General features: G+C 49.1%; 1 protein-coding gene across 1 annotated transcript; it reads left to right on the top strand.

Annotated features, from left to right (window-relative positions):
• The first annotated feature begins 11,740 nt into the window (after window positions 1-11,740).
• LOC123182624 (uncharacterized) lies at window positions 11,741-13,355 on the top strand. The gene has a single exon (XM_044595260.1). The coding sequence runs from the start codon at window positions 11,754-11,756 to the stop codon at window positions 12,939-12,941; it is 1,188 nt and encodes a 395-aa protein (XP_044451195.1). The 5' UTR covers window positions 11,741-11,753; the 3' UTR covers window positions 12,942-13,355.
• The last annotated feature ends 10,226 nt before the right edge of the window (window positions 13,356-23,581 follow it).

Genomic DNA, 23,581 nt, shown 5'->3' on the forward strand with positions numbered 1-23,581 from the left:
CTTATTTGTTTCATATATCTTGCTTGCTTGTGTTCCTATTCGTGTTGCATCATATAGGTTGCTCATCTAGTTGCATATCTAGACAACCTACTTTGATGCAAAGTTTAAATTGCTAAAGAAAAGCTAAAAATTGTTAGTTGCCTATTCACCCCCCCTCTAGTCAATCATATCGATCCTTTCAATTGGTATCAGAGCCTCGTCTCTCTATTAAGGACTCTACCGTCCAAAGAGTATGGTTGATACCGTAGACGGTGCGGAGGAACACTCCGGTGTGAATCCTATCTCGTCTACGGGCGATGGGGGAACTTCGGTCTCTCGTGAGGAGTTCAATGTGGCCTTGGAGACATTGAAAACCTCCATGACGACCGAAGTTGAAAGCATGTTTACTAAATTTCTTGAGGGGATTAAACTATCCACCGCACCGTTGAAAGTGGGTGATCCCGCCATCAAGGTGTCGGATGCTATCCCCACATAGGGGGAAGCTAGTAGTGAAAAGGCTCCTTCTTCTAGTGGCAAGAATGGCACCGGCATCTTTTCCCATGTGGGACCACCACTTGTTTATGGTGGACCGGTTCCTTCCACTCATTTGAATCATGCCGGTCCTCCCCCTAAGATTGTGAAAAATGAGAATTTTGATTCTTGGGTTTACCGCTTTAAACGTCATTTAAATCATGTGAACACTAACCTTTGGAGAATCATTGAAGAAGGTTTCTATCCACATGATCCAAGCAACTTCACTCCTCGAGAAGCCGCGGACAATCAATTCAATGAGAATGCTCTCTTCATCATTCAAGATGCAATTCCACCCGAAGACCTGCCTCATCTTCGTCCCTTCGCCTTGGCCAAAGATGCATGGCATTGTGTCGTGTCTCTCTACCGGGGAAGCGCAAGCATTCAACGCTCCAACTATGAAGTGGTACAAGATGAGGCCGATGAGTTTGCAATAAAGGAAGATGAAGAACCTCGTGAGCTTTATCGGAGAGTAACCAAACTCGCGGTCTCACTACGAGATCACTAGAGTAAGGACACGGATGACAATTGGATCAAGCGCAAATTCCTCAAGGCAATGATGCCCTACCACAAGGCCATGTCCTCTGTCATTCGTCAAAGGCTGGACTTCCACACTTTGACCTCAAGCGAAGTGTTGGATGAGTTTGTGGCCATGAACATTTTGGACAAGACCGCCGACTGCGGTGCTCTATTCTCAACGGGCAAAGAAGCCTAACCTTGCATTGAAGGCCAAGCTCACCGTGGAAGAAGAAGAAGAGGAAGAAGAGGAGAGCAACCCCGAAGATACGAAGTATGCATATCATGAACACAAGGGCTAACGAGTTTGAGGCCTTTATGGGCAAACTCAAGGGAAAATCCAAGAAGCACTTTGTTGCTCTCTTGGAACAACTGGGTGAGACCAATGACATGATCGAGGCTCACGAAGACACCATCTCTAAGATGGAAGGGCATAGTCGTGACTATGCCGATGAGATTTCGGATCTTTCCAATGCTCTTGAGGAAGAGCGTGGTCTTCGTTTGGCTCTTGAGGAGTCACACAACGTTGATCATGCTAAGTTAAAGAAATATTATGATCATGCCCTCATTGTTTCTCGTGTGCTAAATTCCGAGAAGGCCAAACTCGGGGTTGATCTTGCTAGACTCAAAGAGGAGTTTGATATACTTGACAAAGCCCACAAGGCCTTGAAGGGTATTCACGCTAGTCTCAAGGAGTCTCATGATCAACTCCAAGTGAAGCTAACTAAGGAGAAAGCAACTTTTCCTCATATGGTTTTAATTGATGATGCAAATGCTACTAACCCGTGTTGTGAGCATATACATCTTGTTGAGGAAAATGCGAAGTTGAAGGAGCAACTTGAGAGAGGTCTTGCAACTTGCATACAAGGCAAGAAGAACCTCAACGATCTCTTGATCAACCAAAAGGGAGGAGTGGCCAAGGAAGGGGTTGGGTACGTGCCCGACTCCAAGAACAAGAAGAAGAATGACAAGACCAAACGACCTCCTCCCCTCATGCAAACCTTTGTGAGGGAGGGAGAGAGTGCCCCCGAGGAGAAGAAGAAGAACAATGTCAATAAGGGCAATGCCACCCCTCTCAACAAAGCCGGCGATTTTAACCCTTCTTATGTGTTATGCCGTGCTAGTGATGGGCATGTTTATGCCAAATTTGTTGGTTCTCTTCATGAATACATTGAATGGTCTATTTGGGTTCCAAAAACCCTTGTTACTAACATCAAAGGACCCATTACAAAATGGGTACCTAAAACCAAGCATTGATCTCTTGTAGGTGTTTGCTTCCGGTGGGGGATCATGGTTGCTCGATAGCGGAGCTACAAATCATATGACCGGAAGCAAGGACTTGGTAGTGGATGTGCACAAGGTTCCATCTATGCCCACCAATGTCGAGTGGGGTGACGCCTCATATTCTAAGGTATTGGGACTTGGCAAGGTGGTCATCTCTCATGATCTCACGATCGAGAAGGTCATGCTTGTTGAGTCCCTTGCATACAATTTACTTTCCGTTCGTCAACTTTCTATCATGGGCTTTGCCACTTTCTTTGATATCGATACCGTGGCCCTCTTGTGGAGCAAGACTCTTAAAGTAGTCTTTGTTGGGCATGTCGAGAACGGTCTATATGTGATTAACTTTTTGGAGCGATCCACTAAGACCGCGACATGCCTAATGGCTAAAGTTGATGTGGGATGGCTTTGGCATCGCCGTTTAGCCCATGTCAATATGAGATCTTTGCAAAGTCTCCTCAAGGGGGACCATGTCCGTGGACTAACGAATGTTAGTTTTGCTAAAGATCGTGCTTGCAGTGCCTGTATCGAAGGAAAGCTACATGAGAAGGCTCACCCTCCCACGACTATCATTTATTCAAAGAAGCCTTTGGAGCTCCTTCACATGGATTTCTTTGGGCCTCCATCCTTCGATAGTCTTGGAGGTAGGAAGTATTGCTTGGTGATTGTGGATGACTACTCAAGTTACACGTGGGTGTATTTCTTCAAGAGGAAGAGCGAGACCCAACAAACCGTCATTGACTTTGCAAATGAAGCACAACGTCAACACAATGCAAAGATCTTGACAATAAGAAGTGACAATGGCACCGAGTTCAAGAACTACACTTTGGATGAGTTTCTTAGTGACGAGGGAATCAAGCATCAATATTCCGCACCCTACACCCCTCAACAAAACAGTGTTGCGGAGAGGAAGAACCGGACGTTGATGGATGCGGCAAGGACCATGATGGCGGAGTTCAAGTCTCCGTACAACTTTTGGGCCAAAGCCATCAACACCGCGTGTCATGCATCAAATCGGCTCTACCTCCGCAAGGGCTTGAACAAGACTCCATATGAGATACTCATCGGTAACAAGCCCAACCTCAAGTACTTCCGGGTATTCGGGTGTAAGTGTTTCATTCTCAAGAAAGGTGCTCGGTTGTCTAAATTTGAGGCTAGAGCTTATGAGGGCATATTTGTTGGTTATGCTACAAACTCTCATGCTTACCATGTCCTCAATAAATCCATGGGACTTATTGAGGAGACGTGTAATGTGGAGTTTGATGAGAATAACGGCTCCCAAGTGGAGCAAAGTGGCACTTGTGATGTAGGTGATGAAATTCCTCCTCAAGCCATAAGAAGAATGGGTGTTGGTTTCATCCTACCCATTGAGGAACCCCTTGTGGCCGAAGGAGAAGGACAATGCTCCACTCAAGTGGAGCCATCACCAACCCAAGGCTCATAGAACAAAGTGAAGGCCCTCAACCTCATGAACAAGACCAAGGGCAAGATCATACTCAAGACGGTGTTGACACACCAAGTGATGCCCAAGGTCATGTTCTCTCGCTCGAGAAAGTTCAAGATCAAGAACAAGTTCATGATGGCGCTCAAGATGATCAAGTAACCGCTCCTCAACTCACCACCGAGGAGGAATTAGAGCGTCGTGCCGCCAAGGTTGCTTCCAAGCTCTCCACCAAGGATCATCTCATGACGAATGTGCTTGGAAGTTTAAGAAAGGGGGTAAGCACTCGTAGACAATTAGCAAATTATTGTGAGCATCACGCGTTTGTCTCTTGTGTGGAACCCCACAAGGTCTATGAGGTGCTAGAAGATCCGGATTGGCTCAATGCCATGCACGAAGAACTCAACAACTTCGAGCGCAACAAAGTGTGGAGATTGGTGCCAAGGCCAACGGGGAACCACAATGTCATTGGAACCAAGTGGATATTCAAGAACAAGCAAGATGCCCATGGGATTATCATTCGCAACAAGGCTCGTTTGGTAGCACAAGGCTACTCCCAAGTCGAGGGTATCGACTACGGTGAAACCTTTGCTCCCGTTGCTCGTCTTGAATCCATTCGCATGTTGATTGCATATGCTTCTCATCATAACTTTAAGTTACAACAAATGGATGTGAAGAGTGCTTTTCTTAATGGTCTCATTAATGAATTGATTTACGTCAAGCAACCCCCCGGGTTCGAGGATCTCTACTTTCCCAATCATGTGTATCAACTCGATAAGGCACTCTATGGCCTTAAACAAGCCCCACGGTATGACCACCTTACCGAGTTGTTACAAGACCGTGGTTTTGAAGTTGGGCTAATCGACCCCACTCTTTTTACTAGGAAGGTCAAAGGGGAGTTGTTTGTGTGCCAATTATATGTTGATGATATTATCTTTGGTTCTCCTAACAAAGCTTTCAATGAGGAATTTGCTGCTCTCATGACCTTAAAGTTCGAGATGTCCTCCATGGGAGAGTTGAAGTTCTTTCTAGGGTTCGAAGTGAAGCAAAGAAGAGAAGGAACCTTCATCAATCAATCCAAATACACTCAAGACATGCTCAAGAGATTCAAGCTTAGTGACGTCAAGCCGGCCTCCACTCCAATGCCCACCAACTGCCAACTTGAATTAGATCCCAATGGTAAAGTGGTGGATCAAAAGGTATATCGTTCCATGATTGGATCCTTGCTTTACCTTTGTGCATCTAGATCGGACATCATGTTGAGTGTGGGAATTTGTGCATGGTTTCAAGCCGCACCTAAGGAAAGTCACTATGTGGCGGTCAAACGAATCTTTCGATATTTGGCTCATACCGCAAACTTTGGCTTATGGTACCCAAGAGGATCAAACTTCAAGCTTGTAGGGTACTCGGATTCCGATTGGGCGGGAGACAAAGTGGATAGGAAGTCCACCTCCGGAGGGTGCCAATTCCTTGGTTGCTCTTTGGTAAGTTGGTCTTCCAAAAAGCAAAGTTGTGTGTCTCTCTCTTCCACCGAAGCGGAGTATGTGGCGGCCGGTAGTTGTTGTGCACAACTCTCATGGACGAGGCAAACTTTAAAGGATTACGGTGTCACTTGTGACAAAGTGCCTCTTTGGTGTGACAATGAAAGTGCCATCAAGATCTCTCTCAACCCGGTGCAACACTTCAAGACGAAGCATATTGAGATCCGATATCACTTCATCCGGGATCACATTAGGCGAGGAGAGATCGAGCTCAACTACGTCAACACTCATGATAACCTTGCAGATATCTTCACGAAGCCCTTGGATGAAGCAAGATTTCGCGAGTTAAGGCATGAGCTAAATATCATCAATTCGAGCAATGTTGCTTGAACCCTTGCACACCCACCATACTCAACGTGTTTTCCTATTTAGATGTAGGCATGGACATAGGGGGAGTGGTGTTCTCTCAATGAACTCTCCCTCCCCCCATTATGCATAAATCAATCAAGTCTTTCACATTAGCCATGTTTGATGGTACTTGTGCTTCAAAGACGAGTTTTGGTCATGGACCCAAGGATAATTCTTCGCGATGCCATACCAATTGACTCAAACATAGGTGGCTACGGCCACCGCCCTCTCTTTTAGAGAGGTGGTGTCTCGTGGTTGGTTCGTTTGTCGTGTGCCTTTCTGGTTTTGTGTGTTGCATGGTCTTGTGGTGTCGTGTTGGCTCGGAGTGGTTTGTGCAAAGATCCAGTTTTTCGCGCTCGAAACATGCATCTTCTTGAGCCCACGGTACTACCGCGTCTGGGCGCGGTACTACCGCTTTGGGAGGCACGGTACTACCGCGCCACAGCACGGTACTACCACTCTGGTACGGTACTTCGGAAGTACTGCGCCGTGCGGTACTACCATGTCTGGGCACGGTACTACCGCGCCGTCAAGGGCGCGTGGGGGTTATGACTCGGGCAGGGGAGTTCCAACTCCCCATACCCATTCATTGTCTCTCTCTCCACGTCTCTCCCTCTCAAGAACGGCGCCGGAGGCCCTCGCCGGATCTCCGTCTCCGGCCACTCTCCTCGGATTCCGACCGATGGGATCGTTCCCCACCACTTCCTCTTGCCATGGACCAAGGTTTTTCCCCAAATCCCTCTTTTTCTTGGCTGTTCTCTTGCTTCTAGGTTTTTGGGGAGAAACTTGTCATTCTTGAGATTTTAGGCCAAATCTATGCAAGAGTAGGATGTAGGAGAGTCGTGATGCGTAGGAAACATACTTGATATGCTGTCTTGTGGTAGCTTTGTCCAACCGTAGTACCGCCGTGGTTTCACGGGCTTTTTCAGATTTTTGAACCAGTTCAGATCTGACGCGGTGCGGTACTACCGTGCCCGATGTGCGGTACTACCGCCCGTCAGGTGCGGTACTACCGTACCGTGCGGTACTACCGCTCCGCAGATGCGGTACTACCGCGCCGACCGCGGCGCTAAGGTCGTACTACCGCTCCTACACCCGGTACTACTGTGATCTTGCACGGTACTACCGTGTCTAAGAGCCGTACTACTCTCTTAGCTCCGCAGCTCTTGGCAGTACTACCGTAGGGATCAAATCTCTCTCTAGGCATTTATCATGTGTGCTTTCTACTTGTTTCACTTGCTTTGTTGTGGTCTTTGCATTAATCTCTCTTGGCTGTTGTGGGTGTTTTTGCGTTCTTTGTCTCAGGTGGTGGCTCTCGCCGTTCCAATCCCAGTCGTGACACTGGCTCCAAGCGTCTGCGCAACCCCCAAGATGAAGCCCCAGAGGGCTCCAATGCCCCCAAGCGCAATGTCAAGACCACTGCCAGCAAGCAAAAGGAACCGGCTAAGGGCATGGACGAAATTTCAACCACTGAGTATGTCGAGCGCCAGAAGATCAATCCCTGTGTGAATCCTCGGGCTATCCTCAGAGGCACCGAGTTGTTCTGGACCAAGCAACAAACTCTCATCTATCTGGATGTGATCAAGAACAAGCAGAATACCTTCGTGGATGTCAAGTGGATAGACATGCATCACCAGCGGAAGGACAAGTTTCGTGACTATTTTGGAGAGGCTCTGGACTTGGTGGAGCAGTTTGCTATTGAGCCGGTGATCTCCTTTCACCTTGACTATGACCCTGAGCTTATTTGTCAGTTCTTTGCCTCATTGTACTTTCATCCCGGGGAGGAGCGGAGGATGACCTGGATGACCAATGGCCGTCAGCTGTCTGCTACATGGAAAGAGTTCATGGATCTGCTGCACATTCCTGATGACGGGCTTCACACCCCCGTTGGCGTTCGCCCCCATGCCAACTCTGAGTCTGCCAACAAGAACCAGCTTCAGCCCTTCCTCGTTGAGAAGGTACTCCCCAATGGCAAGTCATTTTGGGTGTCGAACTCCTTTCTGGACATCACACATCGCATCTTCCGCAACACTCTGTTCCCATGCATTAGCGACAAGGACAAGGTACATGCATATCTAGTGGACATGTTGCTATTGTGTGCAGAGGCACGTTCTTCTCAGACTCAGCCACTTGATGTCTCACACATCATGTGGTGTGAGCTTCGGTTTGCGGTGTTCACTCGCAAGGTACCTATCTATGGACCGTACCTGTTTCTGCTGCTCTCCACCACTTGGGAAAAGACGTATCCAGGTGATGAGTTCCTTGCTCCAGACTGGATTCGCCATGAGTCCATCAGCCTCCGCGTCAAGCCCAACTGGGCCAACACCACTACCCGTGCTGAGGAATCTTCTGCTAGGAGGGCTGCTGGTGAGGGGGAGGCTGCTGCTACTGAGACTGCTGCTGAGGACCGTGCTGCTAGGTCCACCACTTCTTCCTCTGAGCCGTCATGGGCCAAGAAGCTGAAGGACAAGATGAAGACTCTCTTCTGCATGCAGGCGAAGGGACAGTACAGGGCTCACGTGACTGACAAGGAGAGTCGCCGCCGTGACAAGAAGGTGATGAGGCTCTTTGGAGAGGATGTGTCTGGCGGGTCTCAGGACGTCATCACACCTGAGGCTGCCTGGATGTCAAAGCAGGGCTACAAGTGTACCAGTTTAGAGGATGCCATCGAGGAGACTATCCCCGCCACTGAGTCTGACGAGGAGCACGAGGAGCAGTGGGACGACTTCTCTGCCTGAGCCACCCCGTGTGTGTAGGTGTCCTCTCTGCCTTTTTAGCGTCTCGATGCCAAAGGGGGAGAGAGTGTAGGGATTTGTGTTGTGTCGTGCTTGGTGTGTTTGTTTGCTTTGTCGTTTGGACCTTGTTTGCCTCGTTTGCTTTTGTTTGGTTTGTGCCTTCGAGACCTATCCTCCATATGGTGTAAGACATATGCACTCTATCTATCTTAGTTATCTTATGTTTGTACTATCTTGTCTAGTGATAGATATGCCTTGTCTCTATAATATAGGGGGAGCTCTGTTCCTATTCGTGCTCATCTAGGTGGCACACATTTAGGGGGAGCCCGTCTATATTATAGAGAGGAGGGGTTTGCATTTACTTAATATTATTTTCCTTGTGCAAATCCTGTTTTGTCATCAATCCACCAAAAAGGGGGAGATTGTAAGGACTATTTATCCCTAAGTGTTTTAGTGATTGATGACAACGCATTTGCGGACTAATCGTGTGCCATGAGTATTCCAGACACTTCTTTGCTAGGCACAAGACGATTGGGTGCCCCTCGAAGACTGACGAAGACGGCGTCTTTTCTACGTTTCTTTTTGGTGGATTTGAGTCGTAGGAAAACCGTACTATTAAGAGAGGGTCCGCGTTGGAAAGGTTTGGGTGGAATCATCACGTACACGTCTCCTTTTTATTCCCTCCTTCTTCCTTGGAGCTTCCTCCGTTTTCCTGCCTCCTGCGACTGGCTGCTGTTGTGGTTGCGGTAGTACTGCTCCTGGATCAACGGTAGTACCGTAGGCATCCACGGTAGTACCATGCGGTGGCGCGGTAGTACCGCTGGTGCCCACGGTAGTACCGCTCCCCTGGAGCCGCACTACCGCTGCCCACCAGGCTAGTGCCGCCCCTTCGCGGTAGTAGGAGCGGATGTAATTTTTTACATCCGCACCTGCCGCGGTAGTACCGCTTTCGACGTGCGGTAGTACCGCGCTATGCGGTCAGGCAGTAGTACCGCCCCTCGGCAGTACTACTGTGTCGAGTTTTTGCTACTTCCGTTTTTTTGCGGAAGTAGGCTCGGAAGTTCCCCTTCCCCCTGGCTGGGACTTTTGCCTTGCGGTAGTACCGCGCGTGCGGAAGTACCGCCCCCAGCTTTGCGTCTGTTTCTGTGCTGGGGTCGCGGCAGCCCCGATCTACACTTCCACCAAGAGATATTTGATTCCCCCTTACTAATCCCTTGCGCATCTTGTTACTCTTGGGTGTTTGAGCATCCTAGACGGTTGAGGTCACCGCGAAGCCATAGTCCATTGTGGTGAAGCTTCGTGGTGTCGTTGGGAGCCTCTAATTGAGTTGTGGAGATTGCCCCAACCACGTTTGTAAAGGTTCGGTCGCCGCCTCCAAGGGCACCAATAGTGGAATCACGGCATCTCGCATTGTGTGAGGGCGTGAGGAGATTACGGGGCCCTAGTGGCTTCTTGGGGAGCATTGTGCCTCCACACCGCTCCAACGGAGACGTACTTCCTCTCAAAGGGAAGGAACTTCGGCAACACATCCTCGTCTCCACCGTCTCCACTCTTGGTTATCTCGTGCCTTTACTTGTGTAGCTTATTTGTTTCATATATCTTGCTTGCTTGTGTTCCTATTCGTGTTGCATCATATAGGTTGCTCATCTAGTTGCATATCTAGACAACCTACTTTGATGCAAAGTTTAAATTGCTAAAAAAAAGCTAAAAATTGTTAGTTGCCTATTCACCCCCCTCTAGTCAACCATATCGATCCTTTCACCTTGCCCATCTCGCTGGTCAAGGCGATGTCACGAACCCTATGGCCGCAACATAAGTTGGGCCTGCCGTCGCCGATTTTGGCCATTCCCCCGCCCCTCCGACAGCTAGATGTTTGATGCAAAAAATTATGATAGAACAAGACTCTTTTTCAGTATCTGACACTTCACCCCCCCCCTCTCCCCGGTGGATTTGGGAGTAGCGACTAATCAGCGAATCGACCTATTAACAGGATTAATCGGTCGACCATTAATCGATAGAGAATATAAGGTGTACCGATTTTAGTGCAAGTCAAACGTGTGTATGTTTGACCAAGATTATAGAATAAAATATCAACATATATGATAAAGTATAAATAAAAAGTGAAAATACTTAGAAGGCGCGTTTGGAAATTCTCTGGACCTAGGTGGTTATCTATTGGTTGTGAGATGGGCTAAAAAATAGCATTCACACTATGCATACATATAGAAATAGTATATCGGAGTACTAATTAGCTACTAGAAATAAATGCAATGCGCCCTAAACCTTGTCTATTGTGGAAACGCACGCAAATTTAACTGTGCCTTCTAAACCGTGACGGAGGAAGTACAAATATACCCAAACCAACAGTTCCATTCACTATCCTATGAATGTTGGATTCTCCACTGATAGAGGTGACGGTAGTACCTTGCTCGCTGGTGATGCCATGAAGGAAGAGGTTGAGGAGCATCCGTCGGCAGGGGTTGGGAGCAGCCGACATGTAGAGGCTATGGGGAGAATCCCACCTGAGATGATGGAGAGTAGCAAATGAGAGGGGATGGGGCTCAGGCAAGCAGCCGGAGCCGTCTAGTTGCTGGAGCTTGGAGGTGTAGGCCAGTTAAGGCCCAAATTGGGCGGGGATGAAAGGATTAGGAGGGCATTGGGATCAGAGGGGTTATGCGCGAAAAGTTTGAGCTTTGTTTGACCACCACTTTACAAGCCAATAAAGATTAACCGGTCGGACAACCAATTAATCGGTAGACATGCTAGTTAACGTGACGATTATGTACTATTCGAGTCGGTCACCTTATGGGCGAATCAATCTGTGGTTGGATCGTTAGAGGGACTGTGGTATCCTTAGCCCACCAAGGTTCAAATCTTGGTAGTCGCATTTATTTCAGGATTTTCGGTGACGCATATTCAGTGGCAGGAGACGTTCCCGATGATGAGGTGCATATGATGACTTCGTAAATCTCAAGATGATATGTCGGTTCAGTCTTTTAGAGGTGCTCATAGGGGTAAGGCGCGCGTGTATATGATCGCTTGTGTCTGTATTTGTGTTAAAAAAGTCATGTTATGGTTAACTGCCTTGTTAACCGATTAATCAGCCGAAGTCTTAAACAGTGCTTCTGTCAAACAACTAATCTGGTTAGTGGACAATGGCGTGTACGGTGTGTTCTCTGTCAGCGCGCGTAGTGCAAGCACCATGCACACGAACGTCCTGGCTGCTCAGAGCCTCATTACTGGATTAAAAATGGCTGACACTTAGCACCCGCAGTCGCACGAACATTCAGATGCACGTTGTCGTCCACACAGCAGTTTCGTTTCAGAAATCTACTGCTAGTAGCCTAGTACTGCCACATGATCCGATCCCAAAGCAACCACATGGCCGGAGGCGAGGGTGCGCCCTGCCGGCCACGCCACGCACCGCACCAAACGCCCACGAACTCCTCACCGAGCCGCCCCGGCAATCACCTCGCACCGCACGCGGCCCCGCCCACCCCGACGACGCCCCTGTTCCCTCCCTCGCGCCTCCGCCTCCGGGCGACGCCGCCGTCCGGCCACCACAAGCTCCACCGGAAAAACTCCTTTCCGGTTTTCCACGCGTCCTCTCTTTTCGCGCCTCGCCCGGCCTCCTCCCTTTCGAGCCAGTTTAAAAGCCACCCACCCACGCACCAGACCACACCACACCACCCACCCGGCTGCCACTGCCACCACCCTCCCCAGTCGCCGCACAGGGCACGGCCCGCACGCACGCTCCCCTCAGCTCACGCTCTCGCAGCTCTCAAAATGCAGATCCTCCGGCTCCTAGCGGCGCGGCGCGCGGCGTCCAACGTCACCTCCGCGGCGCCCGAGCGCCGGGACGGGGAGGTTGACGACGAGGGGCCATTCTTCGACCTGGACTTCGCCTCATGCTCCCTCCGCGACTCCTCCTTCAGCTCCAGCTCCGGCGCGCTCTCGGGCTCCGACTCCGACTCCGATGAGGAGCTCGACTTCGTCATCTCACTTCAAAGGAGCCGCTCCGCCTCCTCGCCGCTCAAGTTCTGCGCCTCGGAGCCGCCGTCCAAGGCCAAGGCCGCCGGCCGCAAGCGCGGCCTCGGCAGCCTGCGCACGCTCAGCTTCGGTGCCAGGAAGGCCGCGCCGCTCTACGGCGTTGGCCGCAGCAGCTCCGCCAGCGCGCGGTCGCTCCGGCTCTTCATGGCGACGCCCCACCCCGAGGAGGACGAGCACGAGCGCGCGTCCGAGCCCGCCGGGAGCAGGCGCGTGCCGTCCCGGGACTTGATCAGGAGGTGCCTGGCCAGGATCTCGCGGCGGCTCCGCGCAGCCGCGAGCCCGCGCGCCGCGGCCGCCGAGTTGAGGGGCCTCCGTCGCTTGCGCAAGTGCCGGTCGGCGTCCTCCGCTGTGGCCAGCTCCGCGCCGCGCCGCGACGACGACTCGGCGGTCGAGAAGCAGGACGGCATCGCCGGCGCCATCGCGCACTGCAAGGAGTCCATCCACCGGGCCTCCATGTCCGACTGCGACTCGCCGCTCCTGCGGTCTCGGAGCGACCCGGGGAAATGCGACGCCGCGTAGCTCGTCCACCTCGCCGAGTGTGGAAGCTTCTGGCTGAACTTCATTCAGCGAAGAGGAAACAGAGTAGAAGCAGAGCGTCAAAGTGGCAAGAAGAACATCTTGGTGTGTTGTTTATGTGTGTCGTGTGTGCTTCACGTCCTAGAGTTTTTAGTTTAAGGATTTTGGTTAGGTGTAAGCGTGGGAAAAGAGCTCTTTTTAGGCTCCTTTAACCCCCAATCACAGCCCATCTCATGTTCTCATTCATGCATGTAGATGAACGTGGATTGTAGCTGTTGCGTCCTTTGCTGTCTCTTTTCCTCCTCATTTCCCCTCAACTTTGTGTGCTCGCTTTGTAGAAGTGCTCGTGTGTACATGTGAAATGTAAGTTGTAACACGTCGTGCATTACCTATTAACATTTGGTTGGCCTTCATAAACTATTTTAGCCGCTCATGTCCTACGTGCATTCTGCCGAACTTGCTCGACGTATGCCACTGTTTCCTCTCTTGAACGACTACTATGGAGTACTGGACGTTAATTAGCCACATCTCACGGCTTTGTGTTTCTCCCACGGCAATGCAAAGGTGACGAGCCGTACGTTATGGATGGTGGGGAAAAGCTCGGGGTGGCCCGGGTGGGGGGCCTTTCATGGCGTCGAAGCGCAACGACGCCATGATGGCGACGACAGGGACGGACAGAGAAAAAAGCCCGTGCTTGTACTACGCAGGTCCGTCTGCCCGCCGGCGAGGCGAGAGCACAAGACAGGGAGATCCACGCCGGATTCCGTGAGCCAGCGGCACGGCCTCGGGCACCGCGCGCCCCGCCATTTCTTTCGGCTCGCCGGCAGCCTTTGCTTTTCGCCTGCATGCATGCATGCTCTCCGTGACTTGCGTCCCTCCTCTCTCTCTCTCTCTCTCTCTCTCTCTCTCTCTCTCTCTCTCTCTCTCTCTCTCTCTCTCTCTCTCTCTCTCTCTCTCTCTCTCTCTCTCTCTCTCTCTCTCTCTCTCTCTCTCTCTCTCTCTCTCTCTCTCTCTCTCTCTGTTGGCGATGCACGGGGACGGCGGCGTGTGAGGTGAGGTCCCTTTCGTGCCGTTTACCTCCCCCCATCGTCTCGTCTCTTCCCACGCAAAAGACCAAAAAGTTGCAGCGCCATGCCATGCCATGCGGCGACCAAAGCTTTGACGACGACGACGGAAAGACCTAGCAAAAGCTTTCCCCTTCGTTTCGTCTGACTGACAGGCCGTTCTTTGCTGGATTCCCCCGTTGCTTTGCCTCGATTGGCCTAACTCTGCCGGAAAAGCCACGGCGTAATTAGGCAAAGTCGTTAACTAAAGGGAGTATATTAAGCGCATGTCATGTCCCGGCTCTCCTTGATTGCGGCTGCGGAGTTCTTTTTACAGTGCAGCGCGGTGATTGTGGAATGGACCAATGCTTGTGTGCATCATGCCACTCTGCTCCCGGTGCCGGTGCTCCAGTGTGCGGCCAGTCGGGCTAGGCAGTGATAATCTGCAGCGGAGATCATTGCGACGTTGGTATTTGCCTTCACATTTACCGATGAGAAGACTGCAATCCTCCGCAGACCATTGTGACCGAGTGCGTCCAGCGATGACCATGATGATCGATGATGAAGTAGGAGTACTCCCTCATCTTGGATTTACTACCCCTACCCCTAGTATTTCAGGTCAAACTTTGACCATGAATCTAATCCATTTCTGCAACAAGTAATTCGGGATAGAGAGACCATTGTGACAATATCCATGCAGTTGCTACGGGCAGAAGGTGAAAAATGTTAGTATAATAAGATGAGGTAGGCACACTGTAAAATTTTAAATATTATATCTTTGCTGAGTTGAATGAGAAAAAAAAAAGCGGACTGTAGATTTACAGCCGGCTGTAGCACGGGCTTTAAGAAGCTATATGAGAATGCATGGTGGGACATGCGATAGAAAAATAGTACTTTCTTGTAGCTAGCCTATTACTATACATGTTGGCTATTGCATTGGCTATAGATGGCATGACAACATGTTATAGCCATCAATCAGCTATATTATTAACCATGCTCTAAAGTTTCTCTTCCCATATCCCCTCTTTCCATCGACCACTGCGATTCCCAAGCATGCTTAAGTTTTGAAGATCAAATGAGAAATGCAGCGGAGTGTAGCCCCGATGCGTCCTGCCTCTCCTTGATTGCAGCTGTAGATTTTGTTTTCACAGTGCAACGCAATAATTGTGTAATGGACCAATGCTTCTTTCTTTGCATGCCAGTATGCCACTCTACTCCCGTTGCCGGCAGTGGTGAAGCTTGACAGAGATCATTGAAGGAGCAAAGCAGAGTTGAGGCGGCAAAAGGGACAAATTCTACTTGAACTTTGATAATCTTTAAAATTTTAGCTTAACAATTAATGATATTTCACATAATTTCTCTAGGGTAGTGAAGCTCTGCCACTGGGTTTCAGTAATCCAACGTGCAGTTAGTCGGGGTAGGCAGTGCCAATCTGCAACCGAGATCATTGCGACGTCGGTATTTGCCTTCACATTTTGGAAGGATACCTGGCAGGGAGACACCTCACTTACTGTACAATAGCCAAGTCTGTATCGGGATTGTTAGAAATAATTTCGTTGGGATCCCACAATCGCACAGGTCTTGGGTAAAGCAAACCCCGATATCTTTCCGTAGGGACCTGCTAGGGCATTGCCTCATTGTGTGGAATAAATTTCTCACACATCTGGAGCCCAACTTGTTGTCAAATGAACCAGATGAGTTTCCATGCAACTTGGAATAAAATGATAGGTTTTCTGTGAAGTACTTATATGAGGCGATTGCCGAAAGTGATGTTTCCGTTGATAATAAAAATGTATGAAACTCAAAATAACTCTTCGAGTGAAGATATTCATCTAGTTTCTCAATAGAGGTGTGATATTGATAGAGATAATCTATCCTACCGCAATTGTCTAGGTCACAAGATCCGTGTCTTTTGCCAACACGACGAGTACATAGTAAACACTTGTTTTTATAGTGTAAGTTTGCTCGTGCTATGTAGGCCATAGTTCAAGTAACTTCAAATCTTTACCGCCCCCTTCCCACATGTAGTGGATGTCATATGTTCGGCAATTGGTCGCATATTCTTGTGGCGGAGACAACATTATGTTGCTCTCTGTAGCTTACCGGGAGACAACTTTATACTGGTCTCCGTGGCTTACCAGGAGTGATGTATTTTTTAACAAAAAAAGTATTTTATCTATTGTGCTGGTTATGCATGCATGTACATGATGGCTCCGCACTTGGTGTAGCTTGCAGAGACCGGAGGATAGATCTTTTTATGATGTCATCTATCTGGTTGGGCCATACGGTCAGAAAGGTTTTTCTTTCATCATGGATGAAGGTGTAAATCTTCGGATAGGATCTACCTGATCATAGCATGGACTTTATTATTATTGTTGTAAAATAATTTTTTCTTTAAGCTATGTTGGACGAGTTAACTGTTTGTATCGTGCTATGCGGCGGTCAGAAGTTTGCTCAATGCTTTTATATCACCTCAATATATCAATTGAATGATATTCATTGCTAAAAAGATAAATCCATTGTTCTACACCACATATTCCGACAATAGATTCTCAAGCCCAGAGCGCCCCAGCATTTCTCTCGGCTGGCTGGCCGGCCGCTGCTACATCCTTTGCTTTTTGCCTGTATGCATGCGTGCATGCCCACTCGTCCCGTTTACCTCTCTCTACGTTCCCTGAGTTCTCAGCCAGAAAAAGAATGCTGGGTTGGTGCGTGCCATCCCATGCAATGCGACGACCAATGTTTTGACAACTACTACGAACGAACGACGAAAAGCTTGTGCTTCGTCTGACCATTGCTTGCTGGGTTGGTTCCATTACACACTGCCCGGGCCCTCCTGCTTTACCTCGGCCGGCCTAATTCTGCCGGAAAGCCACGGCATAATTAAGCAAATCGTTAACAAAAGGCACCGGGCATTTGGGCCCGCATACCTTGCGCCTGTCTTTGCACGGCTCTGATTGCGGCTGCAGATTTTTCAGTTTTTTAGCAGTGCAGCACGCACTGATTGTGGAATGGACCGATGCATCTGTGCATTCTACTCTGCTCGCAGACTCCCAGTAGCAGCAGCAATGCTCCAGTGATCATCATTCAGGCAGGCTGGTAATGATAATCTGCGGCCGAGATCATTGCGAGTAGTTTCTTCATTCCCATTTACCGACGACAAGCCCGCGAGTGCAGCGATGATGAACCCTGCTCCCCGTTTGGTCAGTATACAGAGCAATGAGCCGGCCAGCAAAAAGATACTTGAACCGAAATACTAGCTGACAATCGATCCAACACCTGCCGTGCCCAGATGGCCAGATGCAGACCGGCCGGCCGGGAACGCCAGGGATCTTTGCCCTTCGGCCTCACCGTTGCGCCTTTGATTCTTGGCAGCGGCGGGAGGACACGGTGAACTTGTTGGCACTGCGGATCAAGAGGTGCATGAATGAACACTCGCCTGGGGACTGGGCCAGAAAAGTTTTGTTATATACTCCCTTCATTTCATAATGTAGTGCTTCCTCTATCCTCGTGCTTCAACTTTGACCATAAATTTAACTACCAAGACCGATTGCGGCGGGAGCAAAAATTGTATCAGTGAATTCGTATTCGAAAGAAGTTTGCAATTATATAATTTTTTTCTTCCGCCGCAGTTGGTCTCGTTGGTTAAATTTATGGTCAAAGTTGGACCTCGGAAAGCGCGGGCACACTATATTTTATAATGGAGGGAGTACTCTCTCCATTTCTAAATATAAGTCTTTTTAGACATTTCAAATAAATTACAACATACGGATGTATGTAGACATATTTTAGAGTGTAGATTCACTCATTTTGTTCTGTATGTAGTCGCTTGTTGGAATCTCTAGAAAGATTTATATTTACGAACGGAGGGAGTACTATTTTTTTTTACATGCATCCACGGCCGGGAACGGTAGTTCATGTCAATGAGAGACCGGACAATCTAATGTTTCCCCCGGTCCAAGAGATTGCATTCTTCTCCCACGGGTTCCGTTGCATGCATGAATCTGGTGCGTGGTTGTACAATGTACTACATGTATCGGCCGGACACTTCAATTTTGTCACACAAATATTCAGCGACCAAATCCATGCATGCATGCTTCTCATTGCTCTTTTCTTATTCGGGGCGTCAACGTTCTAAATTTGGTCTCCCATGCGGTTTGCGTGATGAATATGAATGCTATGCTAGAACCTATTTTAGCCCATTTGCATACTAAAACAAGAATTGGTAGGTGCACATAGAGAGGGAAAATGTAGTTGCTAGATTCACACTGGAAAAGATTAAAATTATATAACGTCTAAAAGATGATTCCGTCAATAACCCCACGCCTACCGCCGGCCGTCGCTGAGCCGATTTGCCCGACAAAAGGTGGTGTACCGACCACCACCATCGACCACCGCGCCCATGAGAAGAGAAAACTTACCGCTCACGGACTGCGCCCAGCCTTACCTACACAGAGCGATGTGTACCGACCACCACCATCGATAACCGTTGGCTTACTACGAATGATGTGTTCTTTGAACAAACTAGTCAATGTGTACGTGCAATGCACGTTAATTTGAAAGTATATTAAGTGCATGAGGATATTAAGATTATTTGCGTGCTATTATGTGATTAGCACTATTTTTTTGCATGAAATTAACTGCACGCTAAACGTGTTGAGCGCTCGACATTGAAGAAGTCTAGGAGGGTGCTTGGATACAAGGGACTATTTCTAGTCTGACTAAAAATAGTCTCTTTTAGAGGCTAAAGTTCCAAGCACCCCTGACTAAAGAGAGGCTAGGACTAGTCTTGAGGCTAAAATCTTTTAGTCATGGGAAACCTACTAAAATATGTATTAGCTCTCTCTCTCCTCATTTAATTCCTCTCCTTAGTTCTGGATTGGAGGTTTGGAGAATAATAAATGCTCAATAACTAGATTTTAGCCTCTTTAGTATTTGGATCCAAGCATGGGTGAGACTAGCAAGTTTTAGTCCCACTACTTTTAGTCATGGGACTAAAACGTATCCAAGCATGCTCCTAGGGTCGTTGGATTGACACGATTTAATGATCGAGATTAATTGAATCAGCCCCTTTGAGTCTTTTTATATTGATATAGATATAGATATTATACTTCATCTACTGTCTAGGTTATGCATGCATGTATGTGATGCCCCTTTACTTGGTCTACCTTGAAGAGACTAGGATAAATCTTTTTATGTTGGCGTCTATCTGATTGAAGAATACAGATAGAGAGGTTTTTCTACCATTATGGATGGAGGTGTAAATCTTTGGATATGATCTACCCCACCATAGGATGGACTTTTTAATTATTAATGTAAAACACTATTTTCTTTTGTCTATGTTGGACGGGTTGCCTGTGTATCGTGATATGCAGGGGCAGATATTTGCCCGACACGAATATATCATCTCGATATATCGATTGAATAAAAATGTCATTGAGGAAAAAACTTCCGTTGTTCTACCCTACATATTTGGATGATCTATCCACGGGCACCACACGCTACACCGTTTCTTTCGGCTCGCCGCCCGCTGCTACGACATTTGCCTTTTTCTACCCTGCATGCATGCATGCATGCATGCCCTCTCATCTTGTTTACCTCTCTCAATCATCTCGTCTCTCGTCCCTGAGTTTCCTTGTTGGAGGCATTGATGCTGCAGTCATCCCCCCTCTCCCAACATACTACAGGGGAAACCCTAGATACGGCCACCTGAATCGGATGATGAAGACGATTCAGGCTTTGCTTGGTGTTGTGTTTCCTCTTGGGGCATCGTCTTGGAGTTGGACTGTCAAAGGGACTTAGGGTTCATGGAGGTGGTCGGCGATGGCTGGCATGAATCTCGGTGGGAACAACATAATCTCGGTTGGATTGATACAACGGTTTTCGTTGTGTACTCTGATAGGGGCATGGGCGCTCGAATGCCCGTCCAGGTGTGTTGTGCGGTGTTGGCCTTCCGGCGTGTTGTATGTTTTGTGGTGCTTTAAGTTTAGTCGAACCAGGTGATGTTCAGATTTTCGCCCAGTTTTTCTCGACAAACCGAGCAGCTTATTTCATTTCTTTTTCTTTAGCACTTGCCTTATGCGATGCATTCCTTCCTTGGGGTGTTAGTACTTGTAATACTCCGTTCTAATCATTGAATTTGACAGGTCTCCTTCTGACATTAAAAAAGATGTTCTGAGTCAAAACACGGGAAGAGGACGCTGGGTAGGTGCGTGCCATGCCATGCAATGCGACCATCAAAGTTTTGACAACGACGAACGACGGAAAGCTTGTGTTTCGTCTGACCATACTTGCTGGGTTGGTTCCATTACACACTGCCCGGGCCCTCCTGCTTTACCTCGGCCGGCCTAATTCTGCCGGAAAACCACGCCATAATTAAGTAAATCGTTAACAAAAGGCACTGGGCATTGGGCCTGCATACCTTGCGCTTGTCCTGTCACGGCTCTGATTGCGGCCGCAGATTTTATTTCTTTTTTTTTTTTGCACTGCAGCGTGAAGTGATTGCGGAATGGACCGATGCATCTGTGCATTCAGGCAGGCTAGGTAATGATAATCTGCGGCTGAGATCATTGCGACGTTTCTCCGTTCCCATTTACCGACGCGCGCGAGTGTGGCGATGATGAACTCTGCTCCCATTTGGTCAGTATGCAGAGCAATGAGCCGGCCAGCAAAAAGATACTTGAAGCGAAATACTAGCTGACAATCGATCCAACACCTGCCGTGCCCAGATGGCCAGGTGTAGACCGGCCGGGAACGCCAGGGATCTCGAGCCATTTGCCTTTCGGCCTCGCCGTTGCGCCTTTGATTCTTGGCAGCCGGCGGAGGACATGGTGAACTTGTTGGCACTGCCCTCCATGGAGGCTCCCTCGTGTAACTTATAACTAAACTCTTTTATATTACAGAACCCATGAGCAAAAGAAAGAACAGAAAGCGAAGCCAGGGCAAGATCTTCAGTTGCGAGCATCAACTTCAGCTTTTCCTCTTCCCAGCTCATGTGCCTCTCCCACGCCTCATTTCCAGGCGATCCGCATAAGCTCTCCACGCCGCTTGTCCAACAGGAGGATGGATCGTTGAAGTAGGGTTGCTTGAGCATCGTCGCAGAGAACCTTCCACTGATGCAAATAACAGCTTAGCTTTGCAAGAATGCAGTTCACGTTTTTCCATTTCTGCCCCTGAAAACAAAATTTGTTCCTTAGTCTCCACAGGCTCCACAAGGTAGCAGCAATTACCATATTCAGAACAGGTTTTTTCTTATGCACATGCCAGAAGGCATAGATATTTTCAAAGTTAACTTTTAGGAGATGTGTTGATCAAGATGGCTTAGATCGATGGAGATTGCTGCTTGATACTGTTCAACAGTGTACTTTGACAGCTGACCCTGATATGCCAATTTGGTCTTTGGAGCCTAGTGGTATATACTCAGTAAAATCCTTTTATCGACACATTAACTTTGGGGGGATAGCTTCTGCTATCAGAGATGACCCGTGGAAAATTCTTTGCCCTCAAAAAATTCATGTCTATCTAAAAGAAGTCAGATACAAAGATCCAAACATGTTGAGCAATCACATAGTCAAATAGCAAGTGTTGAACAGTTTCAGGTTCAGCACAGAAGAGACCGGAACGCCAGGGATCTCGAGCCATTTGCCCTTCGGCCTCACCGTTGCGCCTCAATGACATGGTGAGCTTGTTGGCACTGCCCTCCATGGAGGCTCCATCGTGTGACTTATAATTAGCTTTGGGGATCCAGAGGTGCATGAATGAACACTCGCCTGGAGCCTAGGCCGGAAAAGTTTTGTTATTCTACTAAGAATTGAATTTTATTACACGCATCCACGGCCGGGAACGGTAGTCCATGTCAATGAGAGACCGGACAATCTATGTTTCCCCCGATCCAAGAGATTGCATTCATCTTCCGCTGTTCCGTTGCATGCATGAACCTGGTGCGTGGTGGTACAATGTACTACATGTATTGGCCGGAGTATTCAGCAACCAAATCCATGCATGCATGCATGCTTTCTCATTGATATTTTCTTATTCGGGCGTCAATGTTCTAAAAGTTTGGTCTCCCATGCGGTTTGCGTGATGAATATGGAGTATGCAAGAACCTATTTTAATATTTAGCCCATTTTATAGTACTAAAACAAGAATTGCTAGGTGCACATAGAGAGGGAAAATGTAATTGCTAGATGCACACTTAAAAAGACTAAAAATATATGACGTCTAACAGGATGATTCCGCCAATAAACCCACGCCTACCGCCAGCCATTGTCAAGCAAGCTCCCACAACGTGAAGCCCATGGCCTTCAAATCTGAGTTGCCTGACAAAAAGGCGGTGTCCCGACCACCACCATCAACCACCATGCCCATGAGGAGAGAAAACTCACCGCTCACGGGCACCACCTGGACCGTGCCCATCCTTGCCTACCCAGAGCGTGAGCCCCGACCAACCCCGGGACAAGATTTGGTCCACCCGAGCGCGAGTCCCTGGTCATAGCCACCTCCGCCGCATGGATAATCCGCGCGCCACCGACATGGAACGAAGAGAAGGAAGGCTACCATCACCACCCACACCCCGCCACCACCATAGCGGCGCACGCGCCAAGGACCTGTGAAACCACCAGGAGCTCCCGAATCCATATATGTAGAAGCGGAGCATAGCCTAGCCCCGGCCGACAACAACACCGGACCACCACCGGCGGGAGTCCCCGCGCTGCCCGCAGCTCGGCGGCCAGATCTGGCCGAACCGTCCCAACAACCATGAGGGACCGCATGTGCAGCCCTCCACATCCTGGCTAGGCACCGGCAGGAGCAACACGCCCACAACCCTCCACTCCCTGCCAGGCGACGACAAGAGCAACACCCCCGCAGACCCGCCTCTAGCCACCGCTAATTCCACACATCCGCACTTGCCGCCAACATGCTTGGGCAGAAGATGCCCGGTCGACCCATTGTCGACCGGGCTTTGCCCGATGGCGCATCCCATCGGTGGCGAGGAGGGGATAGGAAAAGAGGGGGGACGAGCCCGGCGACGCTAGGGTTTCCCTCCTGGTCGCCTCACTGGAGCCACGTGGGAGGGGGAGCGGCACTTGGGTCGGTTGAGGGAGACAAGATCTACTCAGCAACAGCCTAATTAAGGGTCGTGCTATAGCTAGCTCTTATTCTACAACCCGATTTTTTCTTCTCTTCTTCAACTAAGTAAAGATATAATCGGCTCATGTCATCTTATTGTAGTTGCTCTGATGATGAACTCTGCCGCCGTTCAGTGCAGTGATGCGACACTGGACTTACTTGATGAGTGCTACCCTAACGGGTACCGAAATAACAGTTGACAATCCATCCAACACTGCCGTGCCTGCAGTGATGCAGACTTCGTACTCAAGGCAATGTTGGAGTAGTTATCGCTGTGGCAGGCATGCCAAGCGACCGAAACGCCAGGGATGTCGAGCCACTTGCCGTCCAGCCTCACCGGTGCGCCTTCGATTCTTGTCAGCGGCCGGAGGACACGGTGGCTGGCTGCACCCTGTTGCCCCTGCACAGCGTCGGAGGCTCCTCGTTTTAGCCACAACTAGGAGTAGTTTTTTGAGATCCAGAGGTGCATGC

Source organism: Triticum aestivum, chromosome 1A (assembly GCF_018294505.1).
Source record: "Triticum aestivum cultivar Chinese Spring chromosome 1A, IWGSC CS RefSeq v2.1, whole genome shotgun sequence".
NCBI classification, from domain to species: domain Eukaryota; kingdom Viridiplantae; phylum Streptophyta; class Magnoliopsida; order Poales; family Poaceae; genus Triticum; species Triticum aestivum.

Coding starts and splice junctions, on each gene's coding strand:
- LOC123182624 (XM_044595260.1), top strand. CDS start 11,754: ATGGCCGGAGGCGAGGGTGCGCCCTGCCGGCCACGCCACGCACCGCAC.